Source organism: Carettochelys insculpta, chromosome 26 (genome assembly GCF_033958435.1).
Source record: "Carettochelys insculpta isolate YL-2023 chromosome 26, ASM3395843v1, whole genome shotgun sequence".
NCBI classification, from domain to species: Eukaryota; Metazoa; Chordata; order Testudines; family Carettochelyidae; genus Carettochelys; species Carettochelys insculpta.
This window is the reverse complement of record NC_134162.1, coordinates 13,933,451-13,961,418: the sequence shown is the minus strand read 5'-3', so window position 1 is coordinate 13,961,418 and position 27,968 is coordinate 13,933,451. Positions and strand designations below refer to the sequence as shown.

Here is a 27,968-nt window from a genome sequence, read left to right as displayed (position 1 = left end):
ATTTATTGGACCAGTGTGAATTTGTTGAGGAATGAGACCAGCTCAAAATACATCTCCCCCTGCCCCCAAACACCCAGCCAGATGCTCATATGTTACAATAAAAAGAGCTGAGTGGGTTGCAGAGATGAGGTAGCTGAAACGGAATCTCAGGGTACAAAATTGGCTAAGAAGGCTGCAGTGGCTGCTGCTATCACCACCAGTAGGAGAGGGATGTAGTGGCCATATTGTCTCTGAAAGGGAAAATGAAATGTGTTGCATGACTCAGAACATAAATAGAGGAAATGATTAACTTAGCCTCTGGTGTAAATACACAGGTGTTATCTTTCTGTCAGGGTCCAAGTGATATCACAACTTCACCACCTTCTGCTCCAAGTACAATGTGGTTGCTTGTTTTTGCTTTCTCTAACATAAATACAGGAGCAACACGTATTTAAAGGAAAGACAAATAACACTCCCTCCCACACCACACACACACAATCCTGCCAAAAGCATGACTCTCCCATGGACTTGCTGCTCTTGGGAATAGGAAGGAACCAAGGTGAGGGGTGTGTAGTCATGTTGCTTACTGCATGACTGCCAGGGGCTCAGACATTCTGGGGATGTGTGCAGCATAAGAGGTACAACAAGTACAACAGCACCGAGAAACAACTTTTCCCCGAATCCAGCCCGAGTGTGGGGGCTGCAGGGGTGTTAGATTGCACAGCCTGTGTGCCAAAGGGAACAGCAGGCAGAGTAAGGGTGAGTGCCTACTTTTGACTGCTTGCTCTGGAAGTGATTGAGCTCCTCCCGGCACTGGCGTAGCTTGCTCATGCAAGAGCGGTACTCATCGCTCAGGGCTTCCAGCTCCGAGTGGAGCTCTGCACACTGCAAACAAAACCAGACAACTGTTAGGAAATGGCCCTTGTGTTCCCAGAAGTGGGGACGTTCCCAGTGGAACAGGGCTCACATTGTGGAGAGTGGTTGACGCTTCCCCACACCCGGAAAGCATTGTGACATCTCAGGCGATATTGAAGTTGTTAAGGGGAGCCCAGGGAAAACTTGCTTTGCCTGCATATTTCCTTTCCTGGGTCTTAGCCTGCTGTGCTGGTATGCTGGCCCTGTTCAGCAGTACTCAAATCACATGGGAAGAAAATTAAAATCCCCCCCTCCCCACACACACACAACAAAACATAACACACAATCCCATCCCGGTGTCTATGGCAGAAAAGGAGGAAGCCCCCAGGCTTGCAGCTGGTTCTATAGGTAAACCCTCCCGTGCGCCCCTGTAGAGCTTCAGTGTGTGGAAGGCAGTAGCAAAACCAACAGGACTAACCAAGAAAGGGGAGGGAAGGGAAAACATCTTCCTCTGTGGCTGATTAGTCTTTGTTCACTCTCCCCAGCACGTTTACCTAGAACTCTTTTTTTTCCTCCAGCATGCCTTTATGGGAGGGGCCCTTTAAATTGGGCAGAGCCAAGCAGCTGTGGCCCTAAGATGGCTGTTTTGGCAGGGGCTGTTGCTGGCTGCATTTCCTTCTCTTCCAGTGGGTGAGTACTTGGTATGTTTTTCCTTTCCACGTTGGGCAGGTCAAGTGCTCTCAGTAGCTCTTCAGAGCCACATGGTTCCAGCCATGGCTGGTGGATGCATTTGAAGACCTCCTGGTGTTTCTGTGTTAGTGGCATTGAGGTTTGTGGTAATGCATAGTGGGTTAGGTGAGCCTAGGGCTGGTCAGGTTGTTCTGATGCTGCATTGTATGAGATGTGGTCTATGCATAGTGTGACACAAGTTGACCTGGTGGGATACAACCCCCTATGTAATGTAGCCCTGTAAAAGCTGTGGGCAAAGTAAGAGCTTTGTGTGTGTTAGCTAGTTCCTTCTTTCACCTGTTTGCTTTAGATGGGATGGTATTTTGCACTCTGCCTGCCCCAATTTAGATTTAATTTGGGCCCGATATGCAATGTCTGGTGCTTGTGATCATTGAAGGCCAAGGTGTGTGTTCATTAAGACACTCTGAGTCCTAAAGCTAACTTGACCCATCTGCCGCAGAGGAGGATATGAGCCTATTGTGTAAATTCCTGTGTGTAAGTCCCTTGGGGTCTAGATTTTGTTAAAGATACTATATTAGTTAATGGAGAATTAAAAGAACCACAGCTCTCCTTCCCTACCCAAACAGCTCCTCAGAGGGGTATGGGACTGATAAGACCATAAAGAAGTAGGGAAAAAGCAGATAAAATGTAACAAAAAAATTCCCCAGAGCCACAGTTCCACAGGCCTCACTTTAATTGCCTGATCACGTGCAGGCCTGTTTGGGGTGAGCAGTGAGTAACTGCCCCACTAGAACCTGCCAGTGTTTGTGATTGCAGAGGACAAACTATCAGAGAGCTCTCTGGTTCTGGGCAAGGCCACTGAGATGGTAACTACTGCATGCTGTGAGGGGACAGGTGTGTGTGCCCCATAGCAGCAGCTCGCACAACACTCCTTAGGGGACTCTAGCATCAGTGGCACTGCTAACACGTGCTTGTGCTTAGGAAGTGCTCTAGGAGTCATCCAGTCCCCCAATCCTACTTCTTGAACACCTGTGTGCCCCATGTCTGCTCCCTGTGGTACTTTGTTGTGTTTGTGCTGCCATGTCGTAAGCACTTGGGAGGGAGGGAGGGAGGGACTTACTATTGTCCAGCAGTGCTCTTGCATTCCACAGCTCCATGTGCATTTAATTTTTACAATGTGTCTATTGGCATTTTGTCTTTGCTGCTTCCCTTTGGGGGATATAAGCTCTGTTTCTATCATTCAGGTCTCTCTTAGAGGAGGTAACAGTCTCAAAGGTGCTAGCTTGGTGGGTGAGGTGTGGGCAGGGAGGGAGTCAACTGTCCAGAAAGATGGGTACCAATGTGATGTATTATTTTCATAGCCATAAGCTGTTCTGTGTGCAAGATTGACTTGCAGTATTTAATCTTGCATGCCAACCTTGACATACCTTTCAGCTTCTGCATGGGAGGTCTCTATGTGGTGTAGGAAATATTTTGCGACTCTAAGGTTATCTGTGTAAAGAGCTTGCTCCGAGGTCACTGCATGATTATTATTCTGCCTGTAACTATTTCAAGGAAACTCAGCAGCGGGTTTAGCTGAGGTCAGAATGAAAGTGTAGGGACTGCACACCTCCAGTTGCAAATTAGATGCTCTTGGTCCCATTACTCCTAAAAATCACCGCACCCACTTTTTATTTCTGCCTGGGAAGCCTTTTAAAATAGCAATTAATCTCATAATGAGAGCCCCGAGTCTCATTAACGGCTTCTATCACCTCCTCACCTCCTTTTCCTTTGCAATGAGCTCAGCTGTCCTCTTTTGCGTTTCGTCCTTCAGCTTTTCCTCTCCCTCATTGTCTGGATGCTTTAACAAAGCACCTTGTTTGTCTCTGACTGGACAGGGGGATTGGAGCTGCGTGGTTAAAACCTGATCTAAAAAACAGCCAGACTTCCAATGAGAAAAAAGTCCAGGCTTGTGGTCAGCATCTTCATTGCTCTACAAGTTGATTATCTTACTCAGTACATTTACATATGTATTGTAGATCACCCAAAATGAGTGCCGGATATGGCCTAACGTGGCCTTACTGCTCCGATATGGCCGTGATTTTCAAATATTTATTTTTAAACCGATTATTAAGTATTTGACAGTTGTCTGGTAAAATAAGCTGTCTTTGGCGGGGAAGGGAGGAGTCAAAAGTCCCCCATCTTTGATGATGATTTTCTTGGTGTTCAGGGCTAGCAGTAATCAATGATGGAGCATATCAAGTAAACAATGACTGGCATGGCTTCTGCAGAGGAGTGTTGAAATCAAATCCATTTATTGTTTAAGGCATTTGCCATCACAGATACATTGATTCATATATAGTGAAGCTAAGTTTTGTACTAATTGGGAAAACCCAGCAACTTGTTCTGAACACTACCATTCCTTTGAGCTAAACCAATAGATTTCACTCAAAGCCACTGCTTAACCTTTTCATGGGGGATCAGGAGCAAAATAGGTATGTAGAGTCTGAGTTACAAAGTTTGCTGACCTTTTCTTCCTATCTGTTCTTCGTGAGCCTTCTGCTCCTTGGACTGGTTCTTCAACAGGTCTGCAAACAGAGGAAACCCCCATTATCAGACAAATCGATTTCATTTGGGGCATTTCCTCTTTCTCTTTTAATCTGCCCTTTCTCCTGTCTCAGCCTTCCTTGTTTTTAGCTCGCTGTAAACTGGTTCTGCTGTGTGAGTGGCTTGATTGCATAGTTCCTACAATGTCTAGGAACATTCTGTTACACACAGGGTTCTTTGCTACAAGCCCAGGGATCGTGTGGTTGTACAGGTTGCGCTTCCCTAGCCTGGCACCCTTGTACCTCAGTTGTCCCAAAGGAGGGATTTTTGTGCAACCTGGGAAGGTTAATGCCCTCTGGCTCTCCAGCCACCACTGGCCATTGCAGCCAGCCATCCAGCACTAGCCCTAGCACTCTGGCTCCATGGGACTGCTGAGGAAAGCTGGCACTCCAGGCTCGTTGCCCTCCTGCTACAGCTCTCTGGTCCAGGAACATCCCTTGTCCTGCTGGACGAGGGATGTTGCCAGTCCAGAGAGTGTCAGTTTTAGGAGGCGCAACCTGTACTTTACAGCAGAAGAAATAGGACTTCAGTTGCCCAACATTGCTCATAGAAGCAGTGCTGAAGGAGAAGTTGTGAAGTCTGGGCAGATTTACTCTGAAATGCAATATTTAATTGGCTTATGGTACAGAAAAGTGCAACAGTGCCTGTCAACAACTTCCCTGGCTCCCCCATCCAGGCCAAAAAGCCTGATTTCAGTGCCAGGCAAACTGTTTGAAACTATAATGAAGAACAAACTTGTCAGACACATAAGTGAACATATGTTGTTAGGGAAAGAGGCAGCATTTTGAAATCATGTCAGAGTTTTTGTGGTGGGGGGGTCAACAAGCAGGTGAGCATGTGGGATCCAGTGGATTGAGTGCACTTAGATTTTTCAAAAATCCTCTGACAAAGCCCCTCACCCAAGGCTCTTAAGCAAAGTGAGCTGTCGTGGGATAACAGGGAAGGTCCTCTCATGGATTGGTGACTGGTTAAAGGACAGGAATAAATTGTCAGTTTTCAGAACTGAGAGAGGTAAACACTAGTGTCCTCCAGTGGTCTGTATTGAGGCCACTCCTATTCAACAGATTAATGAGTGATCTGGAAAAAAACGGGTAAACAGTGAGGAAGCAAAATTTTCAGATAATATAAAATTATTATTCAAACAACAAGATGTCCTGTAGCACCTTAGAGACTAACACATTTGTTTATTAGGTAAGGAACTTTTGTGAGGAAGTGCATTACTCATGAAAGCTCATTACCTAATAAATAAATGTGTCAGTCCTTAAGGTGTTACAAGACTGCTCGTTATTTGTGACTCTACAGACTCAGAGCTAACACTTGGAGTCTAAAAATTATGCAGGATAGTTAAGTCCCACGTAGGCTGCCAAGAGCTACAAAATAATCTCTCAGAACAGGGTGACTGGGCAACATAATGGCAGGGGAAATTCAATGCTTTTTTCCTCCCTCTGCTAATAGTTAACTGTCTCTGAGAAAGTCTGTTTCAAAGTCACACTGGAAAATGAAGTTGCAACATGCTAATGATCAAGGCCTTAGGCTGGTGAGGTGCCTTGTGTAAATGAACAGGATGCTGGGGTGGAGTGAAGTTATCCTGTGCCCTCTATAGATCACTGAACTTGGTATTTGCAGAATCAATCAGCTAAGACCCTCTGATAACCTGGTCACCTGTAAAGCCAATCACAGTTGCTCTGGATACTGGGTAAACCTGCTTTATATAACAAATACGCAAAACAATGCCATCAGTTTCTGTACAGGGAAGTTGATCCATGAATGGAAAAGAATAAATATAACCAGAGAAGGCTCTTTCATGTCCCTATAATGTGTGTTTCACTGGCCATTGGGCATGACTCTCACCTTGTCCATATAAACCTGGGTTCGTGATCTCGCTGGAGTTATGCTGCAAGGGCAGCAACAGAACTAATGCATTTTGAAAACGCAGACTTTCACCTGGGCCTGACAGTGCCACTTACTGTGCAAATGAGTGATTGTCACTTCCAGGGCCAGTTTTTGCTTTTGTTCATTTTGCAATTGACCTGAAATTAACAAGTTAATTATTAGTAGTCAGGGATGATTGGGGTGGGGTGGGGAGGAGAAAGTCCCTGAGGAAATCTGTGGAAATGCTACAGGTTTACGTTTCTCCAAATCTGTCCAACTTCTGTACAAAGGACTGTAAGGTGTTGACGGCCTTAATGAACTAAGACTCCAGTGATTTCCTTTTAATTACACATGCACAAGTAAATGTAATTTAATTAATGATGGTGGCTTTTCTGGTTCTCTTTATGCTCTGTTAATAATGCTGTATGTTTTGGTTTTAGTTTGAATGTTTTGCAGAATGTTAGTCCATTACATAGATGGGACTGCTGTTAGTTTATTGGTCCTTAATGTTATGTGTTAGAATTAAAATAGCCCCATGAGTAATAACTAAATTTCAGTGTCTTTGAGAAATGCCAGATGCCAATATGATTAGCATTTATTTATGCCCTCATAATGCCCATGCAGCTCAAATTTTAAAACATTTGTCAACAGCCATGTGCGGTGGGTTAGGAATATCTCTGTTTCACAAGTAGGGAAATTGAGGCACAAAGATGAAGTGACTTGGTCTGGATTAAAGCATACATAATCTGTCACAGAGATGAGGATTCAACCCAGACCTTTTGGCTCCCAGACCAATCCTTCCTTCTGGGAAAATCACTTGCCTTCTTTATAACTCAGTCACCCTAGGTAGAAAAAAATTGGAGAACACTTAATCAAAGATCCCAACAGGAAACCAGAGTCTCCTTCCAAGCTGAGATGTTCAAAATACTTAAAGGAAGGAATACTTTATGCTGGGTTTTAAGAACTGGGAAGTCTTAGAAAAGAATCTCCTGCAGGTAACCTGCCACTTCTGATCCTGCTCTTGCCTTGCAAAGACTGTACCTTCCATTGCATTGGCACGCTCCGTTTTGAGTTTGTTATCTTCTTGTAGCACTTTGATTCTTGAATAGAGATCTTCACGCTCACTCTCCAAGTTATGCAGGGCCTGGTGAAGCTGACCATTCTGGGTGTCTGCCCACTGCATGCAGAATACAAACTCAGCTTCAGGGCATTGGTGGTCAAAGAAGTTTTATACTCAACTGTGCAAAGGGCATGTGCACTCTGGGTCTGGTTATCAGAAGTCAAAAAGTGAGCTGAATGCTCAACACCTCTGACAGCCTGGTTCTGATTAGGGAATAATACCACATCTTTGTTCAACCAAGAAATTAAAGGCCTTGTTTTCAAATTGGCCTGAATCTCTGGCCTGTGCAGTTGTATGCCAAAGTTTTTGCACACCTAGAAACATGTCTTTGTGTGTGAATTTGATGCTGTTGTCTGGCCTACAATTGCAATGCATCCTCTTCTAAAGTGGAATATGGTGGTTATTTAACAGTGCACAGAAATGCCACACAACTCTGCAGGACACAAAGAGAAGAATGTGCAACTGAATTTCACGGGGAATTCAGTTGCCTGAATTAGATGGTCAGGATGGGGTTCAAGTCATGTGGAGCAAACGACACCGTATAGCGATTTCATGAGTTTATAGACTTTAGATCAAGTTCCAGCCAGTGAAAAAATCTTATAATCATCTAAATACTGACTGAAGGCTACAGATACAACCTTTGCCATGGTGGAATCGTGTTTGAATTTAACCCATTCATGGACATACGTCCATGATCTCTGGCAGCCTGAGCAGAGTGGTAGGGGCAAAAAGACAACTAGACAGTAGAGAATGAACTTACTTGCAGTTGGTTTTGCAAAGCGTAGACCTTGTTCTCTAGTTCAATGTGCTTAGTGGTTGTATCGCTCCATTCTGCTTTTAATGTGTCATAGTGTTCTTTCCAGAGAGCACAGTCATCTTCTGTGATTGCCAGGGTCCTCTGAAGAACAAAACAACAGCCAGGACTCAAGGTGGTTCATTGAGAACTGACCTACATACATTTCTGCTGCATGGCATGATTTTTTTCCCCCCCCAAATACTGGTTTAGTTAAACGGGTGCAGCTTTTAAATCTGTTTAATTCTGGCTTTGATCTTTCATCTGTAAATTTACAAACACAAGCTAAATATATAGAACAAGTGATAAACTCAACCCATGCATCTCTCTTTTAAAGATTCCCTGTTCCCCTTGTTGAAAAGAATACAGTGCAGCCAAACCCAGACATAAAGAATGAGAAATTAGATTTTTGGTGTCACCTTCCTGTGAAGATTCCAATCTGTGTAATGTATCAGAGCTCAAAGGCCATTCCACCTGACTGCCTGCCTTTGGTCCCCCATCTTCCCATGAAAGTGTAGGGTTTGTTCTTTCAAGATCATATGCTGACAGCACTGCCTCTCTCACCTCTGGGAAATGCAAGGAGGAAGGTAGGTTCTGTCCATTTGTAATACTGTATAACATGATGGCACAGCCCTTTCTCCATGTGGTGAAGTAACACAGAAATATATTACAATACAGCGGTGCCCGATGCTGGGGGAGAGAAACGAGCAGGAGTTTTTCCATCTGGGAGTTAAAGGTACCTACGACTATACATACAGAAGGGTATTTAGTATCATGGGTGTTTCTGTAGCTGATCTCTCTGTTGCTTTACTGTATCATTTTGTTTTGTGGTGTTGAAAATGTTATCTTGGTCCCTGGTCCAATGGACGAATGCGGCACAGGAGAAGAGTCTGATGGTGATGTCATTTGTTAGGATTTTGATCTAAATAGGCCCCAACAAAGGGCACGCATCCAGGGCTCCTGATGTATATTTATATATTGTGGTGAGAAGGATAAATACTACTGCTTTGGGCAGCTTCATGGGCTGTAGCATCAGCGTTGTTGTGATTTTTAATCACCCCATGTTTGGCTCCAACAACTTAAATAACGTCCCGCCCTCAGCCACAAAACACAACTTTATGAGGCATTGTTCTGTTAAGTATGGGGGATGGTGGGTCAGCAGATGGGAGGAGGATGATTAGTTAAAATACTTTGTTTTGCACAGTTGTTGAAGATGGTACAAAGTGAAATCCTCTTTTCACTAAAGCCAAGGCATTTTGGACAGTGAGTTCATAAGGGCCAGGACTGGATCCAACCTGGCTGAACTGGGGTGCAATTATATTTTTTCAGTCGTCTGAAAATGGGGCCATCCCTTGGGCCTTGTTCTTCACCTGAGTGTTCTGTAGCTGCTGTTCGACTTGGAGTTTCTCCTCCAGCATCTTCTGGAGAGCCTCTCGTGCTTTCTGCTCGTAGGTCTGTTTTTGGTCCTCCATCTCCATCAGGATCCTCTTCACGCTGTCCTTTGAGTAAGTCTGTAAAGGGACAATGGAACAGACAGTTGATTCAATATTATCAATGGGTTCTTAACCCGAGACACTATATCTGGGAATCCAGAAAGATTCACCAGGGTCCAGATCAGGACTGCTCACTCTCTATACCTTCTCCACTGCTTTGTCCTGATTCAGTTTTAAATGTTTCTCATACCACTACCTTTGATGGCCTACTTCCCAGAGACCTCACCGGATCTGAATTTTAAAACATACTTATGTACAGTATAAACACAACAAGCTGGAGCAAAGATCATAACAATTTTTAGAAGGTTAGCCATGTTAGTCTGTATCTGCAAAAACAACAAGAAGTCCTGTGGCATCTTATAGACTAAGGGTATGGCTACACTAGAAGCATCTGTCGACTGATGGTACTGTCAGCAAGGTACTCTCGACTAAAGGTCTGTCAACAGATTGCATCTGCACACAACTTGCTCTGTTGACAGAAAACTGCCAGACTGCATTGCCCTCTGGCGCCAGAAAGCAGAATGGCAGCTCTGCAAAGAGGGCTGCCCAGCAACTGGAAGTCCTCTCTGTCGACAGAAGTGGCAGCCCTGCACTTTTGTAGATAGTACTCTGTCCAGAGATTGTTATGCCTCACATTTTTGAGGGATAATACTGTCAAGGAAAATGCAGAGTTCCGTTGAGACTCTGTCAACAGAATGCTTTAAGGTTCGTAGATGATATAGTTATCATTGAGGAGGATGAGGAGAAGCTAGTGAAAATGGTGCCGGTGTTAAACAAAGAAGGGAAGAGATTTGGACTGATTATGAACATTGATAAAACAAAAACTATGGTATTTGGAGATAAGGAAATAGGAAGGAAGATCAGTGTCAATGGTATTGAACTAGAAAATGTAGACAAGCTCACCTATCTGGGGAGCAACATAATGTATGATCTAGACTGGAAGAAGGAAATAGCAGCTAGAAAAGTGAAAACAAGAGTGAGTTTGACGGCGATGGATAAGATCTGGAAAAGCAAAGCAATTAGCTTAGGAACGAAGCTGGGCGTCTTGAAAACGTGTATTCAGCAGCATGTTGTACAGATGTGAGACATGGGTGATGACGAAAGATTCAAAAAGAAGAATATTGGCACCCAAAAGGAGTTGTTATAGAAAGATTCTGAGAGTAGGATGGATGCAGAAGGTCACCAATGAGGAATTATATAGGAAGATACAGCCAAAAGAGAGCCTGCTGCAGAAGGTTATAAAACAGAAGCTACAACTATTTGGACATACTTGCAGCATGAACGAAAAGTCAAGACCCAAGTATTCAGCATAATGGATGGTTTGAATAGGAGAGGCAGACCCCACAGAGAATGGATAGATGATGTAGTGGATTGGTGTGGAGCTAGTCTACAGAAACTAAGCCACTCTGCACTGGATAGGGAAAGATGGAAGGAAATAGTGGGAGAGGCACCAGACACCAACAGGCGCTGAGCCCACAGTTGATGATGATGATGATGATGATGTTGTGTAGACGCTTTCTGAGTTATGTCCATCGACAAAACTCTCTAGTGTAGACCCAGTGTTACTGATTGATTGAAGTATAAGTGTTCATGGGCAAAGACCCACTTCATCTGTTGTATGCCTTTGCCCATTAAAGCTTATGCTCCAAAAATCTGTAAGTCTATAAGGGGCCACAGGACTTCTCGGTGTTACAACAGTTTTTTACTTGATTTAATAAGAGCCTTCTGTAAAGTGAGACCTGATTGAATTAAATTGTTTTGTGTGTCTACTTGCAGGCAAAGTTCTTTTCTTTCTCTGTTCTCTCTCTCTTTTTAAATAAAATCACATAGGTTACCTGGGCATAGGTGTGAAGCTGATTTTCCAGGGCCCTCAGTTTACCCTTCAGTTTGTCTTCATTCATCTGACCCTGAAAGAAACAATTGAGACAAGGTCTAGAATACTGAATGACACAACAACCTCTGCAGATTTCTAAGTTAATCCGTCCTGCTCTGGCTCTTTCATGTTTCTGATTCTTCTTCTGCTCCTGGTGTCATGCTCAGGGCTGGTCTAATTATTTTCAGAGTTTAAAGTTTAACTTTCAAAATAAATGTAAAACATTTAGAATTTCAATTTTTTTTGGGGGGGACGGGGGGCAGGAAGAAGGAAACACTTGCAATTCTTCCTCTTTCCCGCATTTGTTTTCCTGTCCTGCTCGATCAGTTAGAGGAATGCGGGAGCTCTCAGAAAAGCTGAAGGCAGAGAAGTCCTGAAGTTACTCTGGACAAATCTGTATTGAGAACAGTAGTGGTCCCCAGTCTCTCCACGCAGCCTCGCTTTCTGCTTCACAAGTCTCACGAATGACAATATATTGGCTTATGGCTCCAGATGGTGGCAACATCCTTTCTTGTCAGCTTCCACACAAAACAGACCAGGTTTGCATTTCAGTGAGCTTCACTGAGGGGAGGAGGAAGGAATGGGGAAACTGAGTCGTCATTTTTTCCCCCCAGTGTGGGTCTCAGGTTTTGTGGCTGGTTTTGTGAAATGGAGGCTATATGCAAATTCAGGCCAGGCTTCTAGCAAAGTGCTTGCCTTGACTATCTCCTTCTCTGATCTGAAGGATATCTGTGCCACTGTCACTCCCTACGGTGTGAAGCCACACTTAACATCCTCTTGGGAGCATCCCAAGGACCCAAGCAGGATCAGAACCCTGGTCTGCTGAGCACTATGTCAACACAAATGTGTTTGCACAATTGTAAAGTACAATAAATCCAGCCATCAGCTCCCATGTCACACTGGAGGCCATTTGTAGCACAAAAAGGAAGGCAGCCGTTGTGAGAGAGATTTTTAGATGCAAGATAGTGGAAGAGATTTTATGCCGGATTCTACTGCCAGTCTTTTTAAGCATGTGCAAAGTGGAAGTACAGCACTGCCAGGTCAGAGTGGTAGCAGTTTTTACCCACTGTAGGTGTGAATGAATACAGAGGGCCAGATGGGAGAATCAGGCTTGGTTTATACTTCACAGGGTTTGTGGGTGCTAGTAGATTTATACCAGTAAACTCCCTTCTCCCCATAAAAGCTTGGACCAGTTCCCTGACTGGAGTAAGTGCCACTCCATGAAAGGACTTGCTTGCCAGAATAACTGTCTGTCTACACTGTGCTTTTGCCAGCACAGGTGTGATGGTTGGGGGTGTAGGGGGAAATCCTATCCTTGGAATGCTGATTAGGCTTCAGTTGGAGTACGGTGTGCAGTTCTGAGTGCTACATTTCATGACAGGTGTGGACAAATAGGAGAAGCTCCCAAAAGAGCAACGAAAATGAGGACAGGTCTAGAAAACAGGGCTTCTGAGGAAAGATGGAAAGAACTGGGCTTGTTTAGTTTGGAAGAGAAAAGGCTGAGAGTGGACATGATTGCAGGTTTCAAATACTTAAAAGGGCGTTACAAGGAGGAGGGTGAAAATTATTCTGAACTTCTGATGACAGGAAAAGAAGCACCGAGCTTAAATTGCATCAAGTGGGGTTTAGGTTAGACATTAGGGAAAATTTCCTGTCAGGATGGTTAAACAAAGGAATAAATTGGCTTGGGGAGGTTGTGGAATCTCCATTGTTGGAGATTATGAAGAGCAGGCTAGAGAAACACCTGTCAGGGGTGGTCTAGATGGCTCTTGGTCTTGCCCTGAGTGCAGGGGACCGGACTTGATGACCTCTTGAGGTTCCTTCCAGGTCTAGGATTCTGTGACATAGCTCTGCTGAAAACACACAAAACTGTCGACAAGGCTCCTCTTGTGTTGACCAGTCCAGATGGGGATGCTAAGAGGGTACGACAATGCCCCTTTCACCTTCACATTTCCATAGTTACATGAGGGTTGTTCCTCTGATCTCAGGTCAGTTCACACTCATGGTTCCCTGTGTCCCTGATGCTTGGTGCTCTGGATTCTTAGGTGGGGTTCCCAAAAATTGGCACAGCTAAAGTCTGGCCACCCCAAACTATTTGGCTGGAAAAATCTCCCTGTGCTGCATTTCTGGTTAGCTGTCAGCAAATCACGATGTATTTTCTTGGGTGTCCTGGCTAGCCCATGATTGGTAGATGTACCTGATGTTCCCTCCTGCTTTGCCCTCCGCCCCTGACCTTTTTTTTAACCTATCATTTAAATTCCTGGTTTAAAGAAGCAATTTTAAGCACTGTTTCAGGACTTCATTCTCTGCACTCAAATACTATGCCCATGCCTACTAAAAGGGAGAATAGTGAGTCCTGAAAATGGAGGGGGAACTATGCAGAAATTGTCCCCAACTCCCCAAGGTCAGATTGCATTTTGGGGGCTCAGAAAATATGTATATTCACAAGGTGCTTTTGCACTTTAAAAGACAGATCTAAAAAGCCATCACGGGTTACTGCGACAACATGAAACATAGTTAACTCCTTTCACCTGGAGGTCTGAAAGTATGTTATGAACAGTAATTGAAGTTTACAATAGCCCTGTTATCCTGCTTCTGGCACATGAGGAAACTGAGGCACAGATCAGTTTAGAGGTTTACTGAAATTGGGTGGCAGATCTGGGAATAAAACCCAGAGGAACTGGAAATCTACAGTCTTAATCCGTAGCCCCTTAGCCAAACTGTTAGACATACTCCCACTGAGCACATTAATTATTTTGGTCTATTGGCTACACATATTGAGTGTTATAATACAGCGATTCTCAGTGTCATTATGACCATACCTTTGTTGTATAACACAGTCAAATTTTCTTTGCTGTCAAGCTTTGTTATATGGGAGCTTCTGGTTCTAAGATGCTGCATCAAGGTTTGATGCCTCTGCTAGTTATGGAAACATAGCAACCACCTTCAAATTTGCTTTTGAGACCAATTCCCTAAAAGTCTCTGGCAACTTCATTTCCCAGCCCTGGTCTTGCAGTCCAAGCCCCACTGAACGTTTTCCTCTTGGCCTGTTCTTTTCATCCTGTGTGCTAAACTATTCCCAGCAGACCAGTTTATAAATATTTACTCCATTTGCTCTGACGGCTACAAGATCAGCAACAAGTTAATTTCAGTCCTCTCATGAAAGAGTAAAAGCAGAGGGAGCGGAGAAATCTATTTTCTATAGCAAAGACATTAAGAAGCAAAGTGCACCCACCTGTTTCTAATCTGAGGTTTCATGGCTACTTCCTGCTAGCATGTGTGTCAGCGTGTTTTTTCCTGCTCATTTTATATTTGTCAGAAGCATTTTACAGAGGAAGTCTCAAACCGCAGTACATCTCAACACATTTTTTGCTCCATCACACCCAATCACTTGGCTCCAACAGAACTATTTCAGATCTCTTTTCCCCCCCGCCCCAGACTATTTCACAATTAACATTTTTAACAGTAATATTTCATAGTGTAACTTGATTTTAATTTTCTATTATTTGAAAATTTGCTTCATGACCTAGTCCATAATGGCTTGTATTTGTCAGCAGCAGATACTGAGGGTCACCTCTAGGCTGCTGGTTAAAAATCTCCTTTGGGTCAGCTGGGATCAGAAAGTGTTACCATTGCATGCCTGTTTGGTGAGCCATGTGAGCTGGGTTTCGAGACCTGAATTCAGCAAAATGCTTAAGGTGTGTTTAAGTGTTCTGCTCATCCAGGGCCTGTGTCATGTGGCTAAGTGTCCATCTAACACAAACTGCTGCCACAGCAGGCTCTAGGTCGTGGCCTGACTTACTGTCTCAACGGAGTGGCCATTCTACTCTGAGAGGCTCCCTCTAATGTGTATGAAGAATGGAATGAGAGGCAATGCATGGGAGACACTGGCACTGGTGTAGTCTGTGTTATCCATTCTGGTGGATAAACGTTGAGCCTCCAGGAGGGAGAGTCTAGCACCTTTGCCAGAATGAAATTTTCACATACACTGGTGGTTCAAACAGAGAAGCCAGACCAGCTGGTTCTGGAGTCACTCTCGGCACTCTTGGTTAGCATCTTTTGGCAGGAGAGAACACAGAAACAAGCTGTGGCAGAGCTTAGGGAGGCATTCTTGTTAAAATCCCTCTTTTCCCCCTTTTGTTCCTCTGCACTAAATGGTACAAAATGGAGTTGCTTTAAAACGATGTGTTTCCTTGATTAGAAAATGTTCTTTTAATCTAAACAAAAAATTGTGTGAAAAAAATCATTTGAGTTAAAATCTTCTCTGTCTGCCTCCATTCCCCCCACCCCACGCCTCAGCCCAATAGAAACACAAGTTTGTTTCAGATTGAAAATTTTTTTGTTTTGCTTTTTAATGGGGAGAGCAGCTGGAGATATTAAGCTTTTTTTAATGCCCCTCACTCCCCCACATACTGCTATTTTGAACTTTTTTCTGCTGAAAATGGTAGCAAGCATGACTGAGAGACAATGCGGGGGGGAGAGCCTTGAATCTCCAATCTTTTAAAAAAGAAACATGAACAGAAACATTTTAAGTCCAAAACTTAATGAAAAGTTTAGTTTCATCCCAACATTTTTTGTTCAAAAATAAAAATAAAAATAGAGAAAGTTTTCACAGCAGTGAAACTTGGGTTTTCAGCTGGCTTTATGCTGAAACAACACTGGAGAGGGAGGGGAATATTTTTCATATGCTAAACAGTTCTGAGCAGAGCCATGTACCCTTGTGGATATAGCTGAACTTCAGAGCTAGACCATCCCCTTTAGCCTAACATGCATGACAGGATCAAAAGCAGAGTTGGAATTCAGCTGGCAGAAATAAGCAAGATGTCACAGGGGTTCTCCCCCTTGCCTGCATGGGACACTGTCCTGGCAGATCCTGGCATAATCCTACAAGGACCTATAAGGAAACTGCATATCCAGTTGGTACCTTCCAATGTTTTTCTGATGCTTGCAGCAATGTGGATAAAAGCTCCTGCAAAATCACCAGCTTCTGCTTCAGGAGCAGCTCTCGATGCAGTGCCTCCTGTAGGTAAAATGAGAAAGCCAGGCTAACGTATGTGCTCTGAATGTGTCTCTGCCACTGCAGTTCACCTGGCCATCAAGAGGCAAAACCTGAAGGCTCATCATAGCAATTTTCTTCCCTCACTGTGTTTTGGGAACTTATTTCCCAGGCCGTAGTAGGATCTCCTTTTGTGTTCCTGGCCACTTTACAACTAGGTGCATGATACCAGTTTAAAAACTACCTCCTCTCACACACCCTCCCTCCATTACAAGAACTGTAGGTATAATTTTTGTGCTTACCTTGAGGTAGTTGGAAAGTTCAATTATTTCCTAAAAGTGAAAGAAAAGTGCTGTAAAATTCAGATTCGATCTGTGCAGACATTCTATCTGATTATACTATATTAAAATAAATCACTCAGTCCATACAGGGAAAGAGTTTGCAAGCAACTGCAATCTGTGGTATGAGTTCCAATGAGGATTAAATGGGAGCCCTAAGTTATCCTGTTCTTTCGGCAAAGAGGATAAACTGAATAGACCTTCACTGTGCTGAGAATCGTGGGATAATACAGCAGCTCTGTCATTCGCTAGCTAACCCAAAAGTTGGCATTTTACTGCACAGTCAGTGCTTTCCCTGGAATAAGACAGTCCCTGTCTACTGTGTTAGAGGTAGGGTCATGCATCTTCCTGTCAGTAAATTAATTTCCAGAAATAGTTGTCATTCCAATAAGAAATAATCAGGAACAAATCCTACTTTGATAGATGCTATTGAACCCCAGGGAGGGCAGAATTCAGCCCTTTAATGTTTCTTAGGACAACAGGATTCTGACAGGCATTTCATATGTTTAGCTTACCTTATCTAATACTGCGATTCCACAGCTAAAATAATAATAAAAAGAGAGATTTTCTTAAGATGGGCATGATACAAATTTATGAAAAAGATCACAAGAATGGGTTTCAATGGAAACATTTGTTAGGTAGAGGCACAATTGTATGATGATTCATAGAGCAATAACTAATGTCAGAAATCATAATTCTTGGCGTTTATATAGCTATCACTGAATCCCCAGCCTCACTGAGGCAGGAAGAATGTGCTCCTACTGGGATAGATAACAAAGTACTCACTCTGTTTGTTGACTTGAGTCTTGCTTTATTGCTCTAGAATCTGGTAATGTCTGAGTGCCTGTTAAGATAGAATTAAGAGGGTGGGGTACTGGTTGGTACGTGACCAGCAGAGAGCTAGCATAAAATTCCTCATTCACAGCTGCACTTCTCTTTCTGAGGCTTCATAAAGTACATTACCAACTCTCTATAGGAATTAATTATTTCAACCATCACTGAAATACAGCCATTGCTGGGATGATGTGTGGCACTTTAAATGGCATGCATCAATGTAACACACCAATTTAGGCCAGGAGGCGAAGAGGAATCTTGTATGCAGCTGAAAATGCAAGTGGAATTTGCAATGTGGCCAAGTGACTGGCAGACAGTCCTATTTCTGAGAAAAGCGCTGTGGGGTTTTTAATAATGACAAGTGTTCAGAGCCTCCATTTTATGTCGGTGTGGTATGGTGGCCCCCTCTGCAGTACAGTGTCATTTTGCAACAAGTAGGGCAGTGAGGTTGTTATTGACTTGGCACAAAGCATAGCCCCTAGTTAATCACCTTGTTCTTGTCCAACATGGTTTGGAAAGGGGAAGAAGTCAGATTTAGTTGATACAGAACACTTAAACCAGCAACAGGCAACATAGGCTAATGTGTGAGCTGCAGGAGTGGCCCTCTTCATCTCAGTGGGTCACAAGATTGTCCTGATTGAGATGGTCTCCCTGGACAGGGTTGTTCTGCTAACAGCACTTGTGCATGTAGAATTTGCAGGATGTGCCCATTAAACCACAGCCATGCTTTGACCAGCTGCAGTGGGAGCACATGGCTCTGACAGTCAGTGTTGTGTGCAATCAGCAAGCACCTCGCTCTTTGTGCCCTGGCTTTATGTGTTTCTCTTTGGTAATACCGATAGGAAAAAATCTGCAGATGAAAACCAGCAAAATCTGTCAACCCTGAGCGTAGACAACAGAGACAAAATGTCTGGTGGGCCACTCAGAGATCCCTCGGGCCACAGGTTGCCCACTGCTGTCTTGAGCACTTGAACAGCACTTCCAGTAATGGGAGCTCTTTTGGCATGTATAACTTAGTATTGTGTCTGACCCTGCTCCCATACAATTCAAAGGCAAAACACTCATTGATTTCAGAGGTGCAGGTTCAAGCACATTGTGAATTGGCCCTTGAGGGATTTTTTTTTATCAAAGGAGACCCTCTTTCTTGGCCTGCTTTGGATGCCCAAACTAAAATAATTCAAATTCATCCAAATTCAAATTCAGCCTTGGTGATTTAAATAAAATACAACCCTGATCCCAGTAATAGGAAATCCCATTTTGCAAAATCTAAGTCTCATGTCACCAGTCGTCTTGTACCTCGGCTGCTCTTGGTGATCTCTTTGGGCAGGACGTTTTCTGATGAAAGGCCACAGGAGTGCCAGCAGCTGGGCACATGAGGATCGTTGAGACAGTACTGGGTACGTTTGCACTGGAAAGCGGAGGTGCTGTTGTGCTGCAATGACATGAGAGAGAAAACTGTGTAATGGCCTATTCAAAATCAGGAGGGAAAAGGGAAAGCGATTAACCAAATGGCCTAGTGTCACTTGAAATGGTGCAGATGGTGTGGCTGACCTGAAGGATGACACAGGTGGAAACTGAGGATTACAGTGAGATTGGGTTCAAGGCCTAATTTTTCAGAAGTTGCTGAGCACCTGCAACTCCCACTGAGATCAGTGCAAAGTGAAACTGCTCCGCCAAACTGATGGGAGGCAGTGGGGGAACCTGCTAACTGCTGAGAGGCTGGCAGGTTGAGTGGGAAACTAGGCATGAAGGGAAAGAAAATGCTTCTGAGGCTACATCTATACTAGACATAGAAGTCAACCGCCAATACACCATTTCAGCTATGTCAGTTGCTTAGCTAAAATCGACTTATCAGTGATCAACTCCAATGTCTGTCTACATGGAAGAAGGTTTACAGGAGCGTTTCTCCCGTTGACCTTCCTTAAACCTTACTGCTTGTGAGGAGTTCTGGGGTTGACTTTGCCTCAGAAAGTGCCGTTTCGTTCACGTGCAAAACAAAACCCTGGAAATTGATGCTGAGGAGGTCGATCTTCTGTGGTAGTGTGGCTCTAACCTTAGAGTCCCGGGGGCTAGTTGCTTCATACATCTGGCAGAGAGTAAGAAAAGAGCTTTTGATGCTCTGAGTTAATTCCTGTCCAGCGAGCCAGCTCCTAGCAGCAATGTTAGCCACTAGTTCTGCACTCATCCGAGCTCTATGTGAGTGCCTTTCCCGGACCTCTGATAGTAAGTGCACGCACTCTTTTCTCACTGACTTCTGCTCCTCAGAGCCACCTGCAGGTGTTACAGCAGCATTTCCCAACCTTTTCTAGATGTGGACCCATTTTGACAATTCAGGAAGACCTGATGAGCCCAGGCAATTCAAAAACGGCGCATGGGGGAGAGGGTGCAGTGCCATAACTGTCTAGTTTTGCACCTGAGGGAAGGATATAAAATTGTGCCCCTCATGTTAACATATTCATACCAGTTGTGTCATGGAAGAAGGGAAAATACATTAATAATAATAAGATAATAACACTACATTTATTATAGCTAACGATTTTATATAGTTGATTTGAGTTATGGTGGGGAAAAGACTCTCAGCCCCAAACCATTCCCCCTGCTCCGCCAGTTTAAACCCCACAGTCAGAGGCTGGAGGGTTTGGGGGAGTCACTCTCAAGGGTTGTGGGGAGTCACACTTGGGCTGTTAAATTCTCTCGGGCTGGAGGGGTCACACTCAGGCTGTTGGGGGGAGGTAAACAAAAAAGAAAACTAACATATCAGCTACATAGAACAGATTGGGGGGAAGGGAGGAAGGGTGGGGGCAAAGTTACTCACTGCAAGAGTCTATTAAATGGCTTGCATGGGATGGCTACAAACATCTAAGGTGGAGAAGCTGTCTTTTTAATGCTTAATTGCTTCTCTATTGATAGAGAAAGCTGCTGGATGTGGCAGTGTCAAGGAGCTGTAAATGGCTTCTTTAAGAGCCACATGCAGCTCTGAGCTGATGGCAACCTTTAACTAATCTAATCTTGACCCATGTTTGGGTTCCAACACATAGGTTGGAAATCCCTGTGGTAGCGTGACAGTTCTGCAGCACATGGGTTGCAAGCATGTGAACACCTGACCTGAGATCTTGCTGCCTGGCCTGTAATTAAACCAAATGACCAAAAAGAGTAAATGGTTGCATGAAATAAATAACTGCCCTCTGCACTCGTGCCTTATAGAGGGGCTTCAAGGCATGTCTGTGGTTCTTTTTTTATTGCTCTTCATTATGCATTTCAGCTAAAAGTCCTCTGAATAAATTTACTTAGGTAGAAAAACAGCAGGAGGGATTGTTTAGTTTAAAGGACTGTGAGTTTAGAAGGTACAACCTGACGATCTGCGTGACTGTAGAACATCCTTGATCCGGTTTCATTAAATTTATTGAGTTATCTGATTCACTACCGGCCCTGTATCACATCAGTAGGGTTGGCAGATTTATTCTTATTTTCATCAACTTAATTTCTCACAGTTGGGAGAAATTATGGGGCAGATAACATTATCTGTCAAAAGACACAAAGTCAGTATCATTAAACTCCAATAAGTGATCCAACAGCCTTTTTTTAAACTTTATCTTTAAATTTTTTTTATCAATGAAAATACTTTTCATTGGTTGTGTGTTTACAGTGATATGAATGTGTACCAACTTCTACTGATGACAATCTAATACTTTCAAGCCTAAATATGGGACGCTGTACAGTTTGTATGCAGGATGTTGAAATTAAGACCCTGCCAGACCTTCATTAGTAACTCAACATGAGAAAATTACTGCTACCAAAGGTGTTGACAGGAAGTTCTACTTCCATAGGGTCTTCCCAGGAAAGGCAAAGGAGGATGGTGCACTTCTAAGATCATCTGATGAAAATGAGAGGCAATCTGTATATGTGGATAACAATTATTTTTCTACCCAAATGTTGGTTTGAACTATAAGATGTGGCTGTAAATCTCCATCTGGGTCAAAGTTCAGGATTTAGAAAACAGGGGCAGGGGAACCCAGTGAAAGTGACAAGGCAAAATTTTGCCTTGGAGCAAGTCTGTGAAATGTCAAGGAAATATCCATCTTTGTAGATGAATTCTTAATTTTTGCCCTCAGGTATATAGGTCTGATTCCAACCCTGTTGCAGTCAATGGAAAAATTAATATTGATTTCAGTGGACATTGGATAAGGCCCCTAAAAGACCACCAAGCACCTGTGTCATAGCTGCAGCTGTTACCTGGAGGGACATGGGTGACCTCAGATCCATCCAGGAGGATGCTTCCTTGGCTGTGCCCATTGCACACTCTTGGCCCAGCGATGCTGGCACTCCAGCCGGAGACCTCACTTGTTTCTTTCCTTCTTCTGTGGCTAAGTTTCTTCTCTTCAGGAACTCTTTCTGGCGGGGGCTCTGGGCCTGCACTTCTGCCTCCTTCTTCCGACACGGCCCCACACGGCGGCATGTAGTTACATTGTTTCTCCTCCACAAGCTCTCACGGGTCTCGTGTCGGCGCTCACACTTCTCTTCGTAACTCTCCCTTGAGGGCCTGCACCAGCGTGGGGACTTCTCTGTTCGACTGATCATGTTGTCTGCAGTTCCACGTGGAACACGCCAACCTGTGACAATGTCCTGGCTGCTTTGGTGAAACTCCTCCCTAATGAAACCAAAAGGGAGGGGGAGGACACATTTCAAGTGAGCACAAATGGACAAGGGTGGAGGCTGAATAGGAGAAGGAAAGACACCAGCTTTAGGAATATTCTCCTTATTCAGTAAGTGCAGATGGCATCATTGTCGAGCTATCAGAATGGTGTCATGAAATCACAGATATTAGTGGCAAACACTCATTATGTCCCTTCTTCTCCATCTCCTTATCCCAGCCATGGATAAATATATACATGCACACTTGAAAGCTAATACAGAATTGCTCCTTGCAGAAAATTTTTCAGTGCTTTATCTAGCTCAATTTCAATCATGTTGCGTGACATGAAGCTTCTACCACCTTCCTTGGGAGAGTTATTCTGCAGCCTTAGATCTTGCCAGGATGAAATACCTCCTGCTATTCAGTCTAAATTTTCTCTTGCTCAATTTCATCCTCCTGTTCCTAGTTCTAACCCCTTTGCTCACCTAAAAAAGTAAGTCTGCAGCAAGAATAATGGCATTTCTGGAGCAATGGCCTTGCGTTCTTTTCCTGCTTGCAGATAATTTTCCAATCAGTTCCAAAAGACTAAATACAGATGTAAGAAGTTCACTATTCTATAATTTTCATGCATCTGTGTGTATTTCTAAACGCTCTTTGCCGTCTGTCCACGCGCAGGGAGATCTGATGCATGTAGCTTGTCTTACAACACTGCATGGCTTTTTCCGCGGGACAGTTGGAAAAATCCCAGCTTGTTTCTGTCTCATCTGTTTTAAGAGCTCCCACTATCTGAAGATGACATTGAAGAGTGACAGATTGTTTTAATTTCCATTGTTTACCGTTCACCTTCTGCAATACTGGCTTGACTTAAATGGTGCATTTCCGTTTGCCCTCTGGGCATTCTCCTTTCCATTTCCTCCCAAAGACTCAGCCAGCTGTAACTCTGTGTCCTAAGCTCACTGCAACCTGCCCCCTTCCATTGTAAATATTAACTCCATTAATGTTGATGTACATTATGATCATACTTGGATTCTAGAGCCAGGAGAGCAGAGTGGCTCTGCTCAGCGTCATGCCTTTGCCTCTATTTCTGTTTGTTCATAGCTCAAGGAAAGCAGGTCACCTGCCTCACAGGTCAGCCCTGAGAATGAGCTCCTTTATTTGGGCATTGACTCTAGCCACTGTGTAACATGTGCAGAGTGAGTGATAATCCCAACCCTTGTCTCCTTCCTGTGGAATTCTCTGCTCACTTGCAAGCTTCTCTCTTTCCACATGGCCACAGTCTAGTAAAGTAAGAGTGTTTGTTTGGGTCTTTGCCTCTTCATCATGGAGGAGAAGACATCACAAATGTGACACACAGTACGTAGAACATTACATTTTCCCCTCCTACTCCTGTTTATTAGCCAGCCCAGGGATTCCCTGCTCCTTAATCCAAACAGATAATCCTCATAAACATTCCAGACATGTTGCTTGGAGGGTCATGTGAAGATGCTAGGCATTCTGCTGAGCAGTTTGGCATTGGGTCAGAGCACCAGCAGGTGGGAATGGCTGTCAGCCAAAACACTCTTGTGCCTGCCAGCCCCACTGGACATTTTGCTCTCTTTTTCTGGCCCGCTGTATTTGGAACAATTTTGGGGCAGGTTTGTCATATCTCTTGAGATTGTCTTAGTTAATTATTCTTGATTATGTTATTGTGCTGGACTAAAGTCCCAACCAACTAACCAAGAATTGTTTCACCATGCCAAGCACTGCGCAAACCCACAGGGCACAAACAAAGATGCAGGCTGGGAAAGGGAGTAGAACTACCAGCAAAGTGTACAATGAGATGGAACTGGTGGTGGAGTTAGTCAGGAGCTGATCAGCTAAAAGGGAAGGGAAAAGGGCAGAGGAGAAAGCAGGTAGGAGGCAAGTGTGCAGAGAAGCTGAGGTGAAAGGTCTGTCCTAGATACATGTTCAGACTCTTATGGACATATATGAAGGTAACACAACAGTAATGAGAAGCAGCTGCAGCTAGTCAGTTATTCAACAAAGAGTATAGAGCTACACAAGGATCAAACTTAAACCCACTTCTACTTGTGATTGCCATTCTTGACTTGTTGTGGATTAGGGGAGAGATTCCAGGGAGCATGCTCTTTGCTGGTGACATGTTGTGCGATGGAGACAGATGCAAACTCCAAAGGGGAGCTAGAATTAGGGAGAGCTGCACTGGAAGAAAATGGCTTATGAGTTACCCAAGAAAAACTGCCATACATGCAATGTTGAGAAGGACAATATGATGCCAGTAGAATCTAGCTGTACAGAGTTAAAGGCTATGCAAGAACTTGAAATCTTCAGTGAGCCCCAGTAGGAATGTGGACACAGATGTTAGGAAGAGCGCACGGTGTAAATGGAGAGCATCTGACCTGAATTAGCTGTGATAAGTCCATGCCATGTAAACTAAAGAGCCAAGGCTCTAAAGTCATGCTTAGGTCAGCAGCCTTGCTGTGTGAGTCAGTAGGCTGGCCAATGAAGGAGACAGAACAACTACTCCTTCACCCTGCCCAAATGAGACTGCTCAAGCCCACACTTTAACAGGCACGAGCTGACAAGCAATATTACCTCTCATTTTTCCCATCCATGTGTGGAATAGCTTTTGTAATGCACACCGAGGCATGTGCGGCTGTACACCACCAGTAGACGCACACGCTGTCTACCCTGGGTGCTCTGCTAATCAGCTGAGTGGCACCTGACTCGCTCCTGGGCAGCTGCCCAAGTGCTCTGCTTGCAAGAAGCTCTGCTGACAAGCTGCATAATTAAATGCCATGGTTCAGGTAGTCACCCTCACAGAAAAGCTGAGGGAGTACTGACTAAGAGGACTGAGCCATGTGAAACAACAGGGTGTAGGAGACATTGGCCAGAGAGAACAAAAGCTCACAGCACAATGACTGCCTTAAAAAAAGGTGGTTTGAGATGCTGAAGGAGGCTTAAGGGGAAGGCCAGTGTCAGCTTGAAGACATGCTTGGCAACTAAAAACCAGATCAACAGGAGAAGGTGAAGAGGAGCTCAAGCCCCTCTAGTCTGTCCCTCTGGGCTGGGAGTGGGGACGTGGTCCGATCTGCAGTGTAAGCTACCCGTACAATGGGGTTTTGCGATAGCGTGAAGCATTGGCCTAACTGTTCCTGCTGCAGTTGGTGGGAGCTTTCCCGTTCTTTTCCCAGGTGCAGAGTTAGGCCAGCACAAGATGCTTTTGGAAAATCCCAGCCCTAATGACTGTGAACAAGCATTAGGATTCAATTCTGCTAAGTACCCAAACTTCCTTTACCTTCAGGTCATGTTCTGCTCTGAGTTGTGTAGAAATAAATTGGAAGTAACATCACTGAGTGGATGGACTCCAGATTCACACCGACGTATCTGTGAACAGAGCCATCAGCTCTTTTGCAATGCCCACAATCGTTTTTAACAAAAAAATAAAAGACACTTTTGGTGCTCTCTGGTGATTGGTTGGAAATAGAGATCAGAAATAGGGAGAGACTCTCTTCCAGCTTAGGTTTGCTTTTCAAGGCGGATCATATTGCTTTGGAGGACACATGCCAGCATTTGCTCATTCAGCAAGAACATAAATGAGTACCCATCTTATTGTACATAAAGTGTCTGAGCTGGGACCTGTGCCACTGGGCCTAAGGGTGTGGTAGCAACATACATTCATAGCAAATATTTTTCAGATTCTCACCAACATATATTGTTTTCATAGCAACCACTTGTTAAAGTCCTTAATGTCTACATAAGCTAGACAGCTTCCTGTAGGTTTGCACTCTGAATTGAAAGACAGATTGAGAGATAGATGAGGACAAACACCCTTCCAAACGCTTGCAAAGTTCTGTGCTCTTTCTGTCTTGGTACCTGTAATGTTCTGGTCACTGATGAGTTGGAGAGCCTGAGTGAGAGAAAGGGTGTCAACTAAAGTGTAAAGAAGACAAGGAAAATGAATCTCTGAAAAAATAAACAAAAGGTTAAACTTTGTTTTCTCTCAAATAAAAATAAGCAATTCACAAGCATTTCTTTGTCCCAGACAACTGGAATCACTGGCTTTGATGGAAACACTCAGTGGCAGATTACCATAAGGGCAAAAGGGGCAGTTGCCCAAAGGCCCCCAAGTGTGAGAGACCCCGAAGCTCCTTAACTCCATTTTATTTAAACAAGTCATACAAAAGAAATGTCATATCATTCTTACGTTAAAATCAATTGAAGCGTAATTTTACCATGAATCATGAATAATAAGCATGAAAAGAATTTTAAAGCATAACAATATTATATTAATATTTTTTATGTATCGGGGGGCCCATGTGACTGTGTTGTACCAGGGCTCACTCTGTTCTTAATCTGCTCCTGAAACACTGAGGCAATTCGTGGCAACAATTAAAAACTTGGGAGAGTTTTAGGGAAGGGGGAGAGGAAAGACGGAAGTGGGATTTTATAATAATCTGCCCCCAGAATTGTAAAGCTACCTTTAAAGAACAAGTAGAGATAAACACCTTTTTGGTATTGGCACAGCCAAAGCACTTCACGGAAATCTTCTCCTTTAGACTAGGAGCTCCCTCCAGTATGAGAACAGACATTTGAGCACAATGAAGAGAACACATGCTTTTATGGGGAGAAGTATATGGAAACTAACCATTAATGCATCACCTTAAATGCTAACCCAGCCAACCTGGGAAACAAAGAGCTCCAAAATAAAAATGAAAGGAGTCAGTTTCTAAATGCCTCTGCGCATTGGTGTGTTTGATTTTCGTTATTTGTCTGGAGATGCTGTTGACCCTCAGATCTTTCACTGTCCTTGAAACAACCTAATTTTTCCCCTTGGTTCTTCCACTCTTCCCCCCTCTGCATCTCATGAAAACCTGCTATTCACTGGTGTTTATCATTTCAGACTCTCAGCTGGAGAAAAAAAAATGTACCAGAGAATTCACAGTATGAAAGGTTTAAAACATTGTTTCCACACAGCTTTTGTGCTCTGAATAGTTTCATTGTGGCCCTCATTTCTGGGCTTTCTCTCTCATGCACAGTCTCCCACAGCACAACAGGCTGAAAGCAGAACTGGCTAACACCTCGGCAGATATTGAAATAGATCATGATTAGGCCTATGGCAACACCCCAGAGCTGAAAACCCTCAAACTGGATTTGGATGTGAACCCTGGTACAGTCCAGTATTCTCCCTTCTCCCCCACCCAAAAAAAAAAAAAAAGTAATAACAGACAATTTGCTCCCAAACTTTTCAAGCTCAGGAAAGATCTTTTTCTCTGCTTATTTTTGCATATTTTAAAAGTGGCCCAGTCCAGTGCCAAGTTGGGGTGATGCTGTTATGCATGTGGGTGTGTGACTTGTGTACTCAAAAAGGCTGGGTTTGTTGCCCCTTCTCTTTACCTTAGATACCTTCTCACCTGTCCTGATGACCTTCTTTCAGAGCCTGTTTAGTGGGCATCCCGGAAAGTAGGACTTGTTTATACATTTGAATTGAACCTAAAGTCCTTTCAACTTTGAAAGTAGAAAGAAACATCATAGCTCTTACTCACCCGCAAGCTGAGCAAACTGCTGAGCCCTTGCTGACAAGTAATGGATTTTATTTTCTTTTGTGGACACCCAAAATTACTCTTCCTAATTAACGAGTGCACCCTTTATCTCTCTTTTGCTTACACTGTAACATTGTAAGTTCAAGGAAAGAAAAAAATCCCTTGCTGGTTCACGTTACAGCCTACCAATGTCAGTAATGCAGGCTGAAACCCTGGGGGGAAAAACAAGACACAAAGTGCCGCTCTTCACAGGGTTGGTGTTTTCTGCACATCCGTAGCTAGTCACAGATCTTAAGGTTCTTACCTCTACTCAGCAAGAAGTGAATTTGCCCGTAAATCAGAGGCCTTGCTGTGCTCCACGACCTC

At 43.8% G+C, this 27,968-nt stretch overlaps 1 protein-coding gene across 1 annotated transcript; it reads right to left on the bottom strand.

The window, feature by feature from the left end:
• Positions 1 to 7: 7 nt before the first annotated feature.
• TRAF3IP3 (TRAF3 interacting protein 3) lies at positions 8 to 27,968 on the bottom strand. The gene is made up of 16 exons (XM_074977450.1): positions 27,907 to 27,968; positions 21,663 to 22,077; positions 18,726 to 18,861; positions 17,382 to 17,439; positions 17,111 to 17,135; positions 16,560 to 16,589; positions 16,186 to 16,281; positions 11,224 to 11,295; positions 9,266 to 9,406; positions 7,863 to 8,000; positions 7,024 to 7,159; positions 6,078 to 6,140; positions 4,032 to 4,091; positions 3,284 to 3,432; positions 751 to 864; positions 8 to 230 (listed from the first exon to the last, which is right to left on the bottom strand). The coding sequence occupies exons 2-16, from the start codon at positions 22,005 to 22,007 to the stop codon at positions 147 to 149; spliced, it is 1,647 nt and encodes a 548-aa protein (XP_074833551.1). The 5' UTR covers positions 22,008 to 22,077; positions 27,907 to 27,968; the 3' UTR covers positions 8 to 146.

Excerpts from the sequence above, each read along its gene's own strand:
- TRAF3IP3 (XM_074977450.1), bottom strand. The coding sequence starts at position 22,007 with ATGATCAGTCGAACAGAGAAGTCCCCACGCTGGTGCAGGCCCTCAAGG. Across the intron at positions 11,296-16,185 it reads CATCAGAAAAACATTGGAAG|GGTCAGATGAATGAAGACAA; the intron begins GTACCAACTGGA and ends TGTTTCTTTCAG. Across the intron at positions 231-750 it reads TCCAGAGCAAGCAGTCAAAA|AGACAATATGGCCACTACAT; the intron begins GTAGGCACTCAC and ends TTTCCCTTTCAG.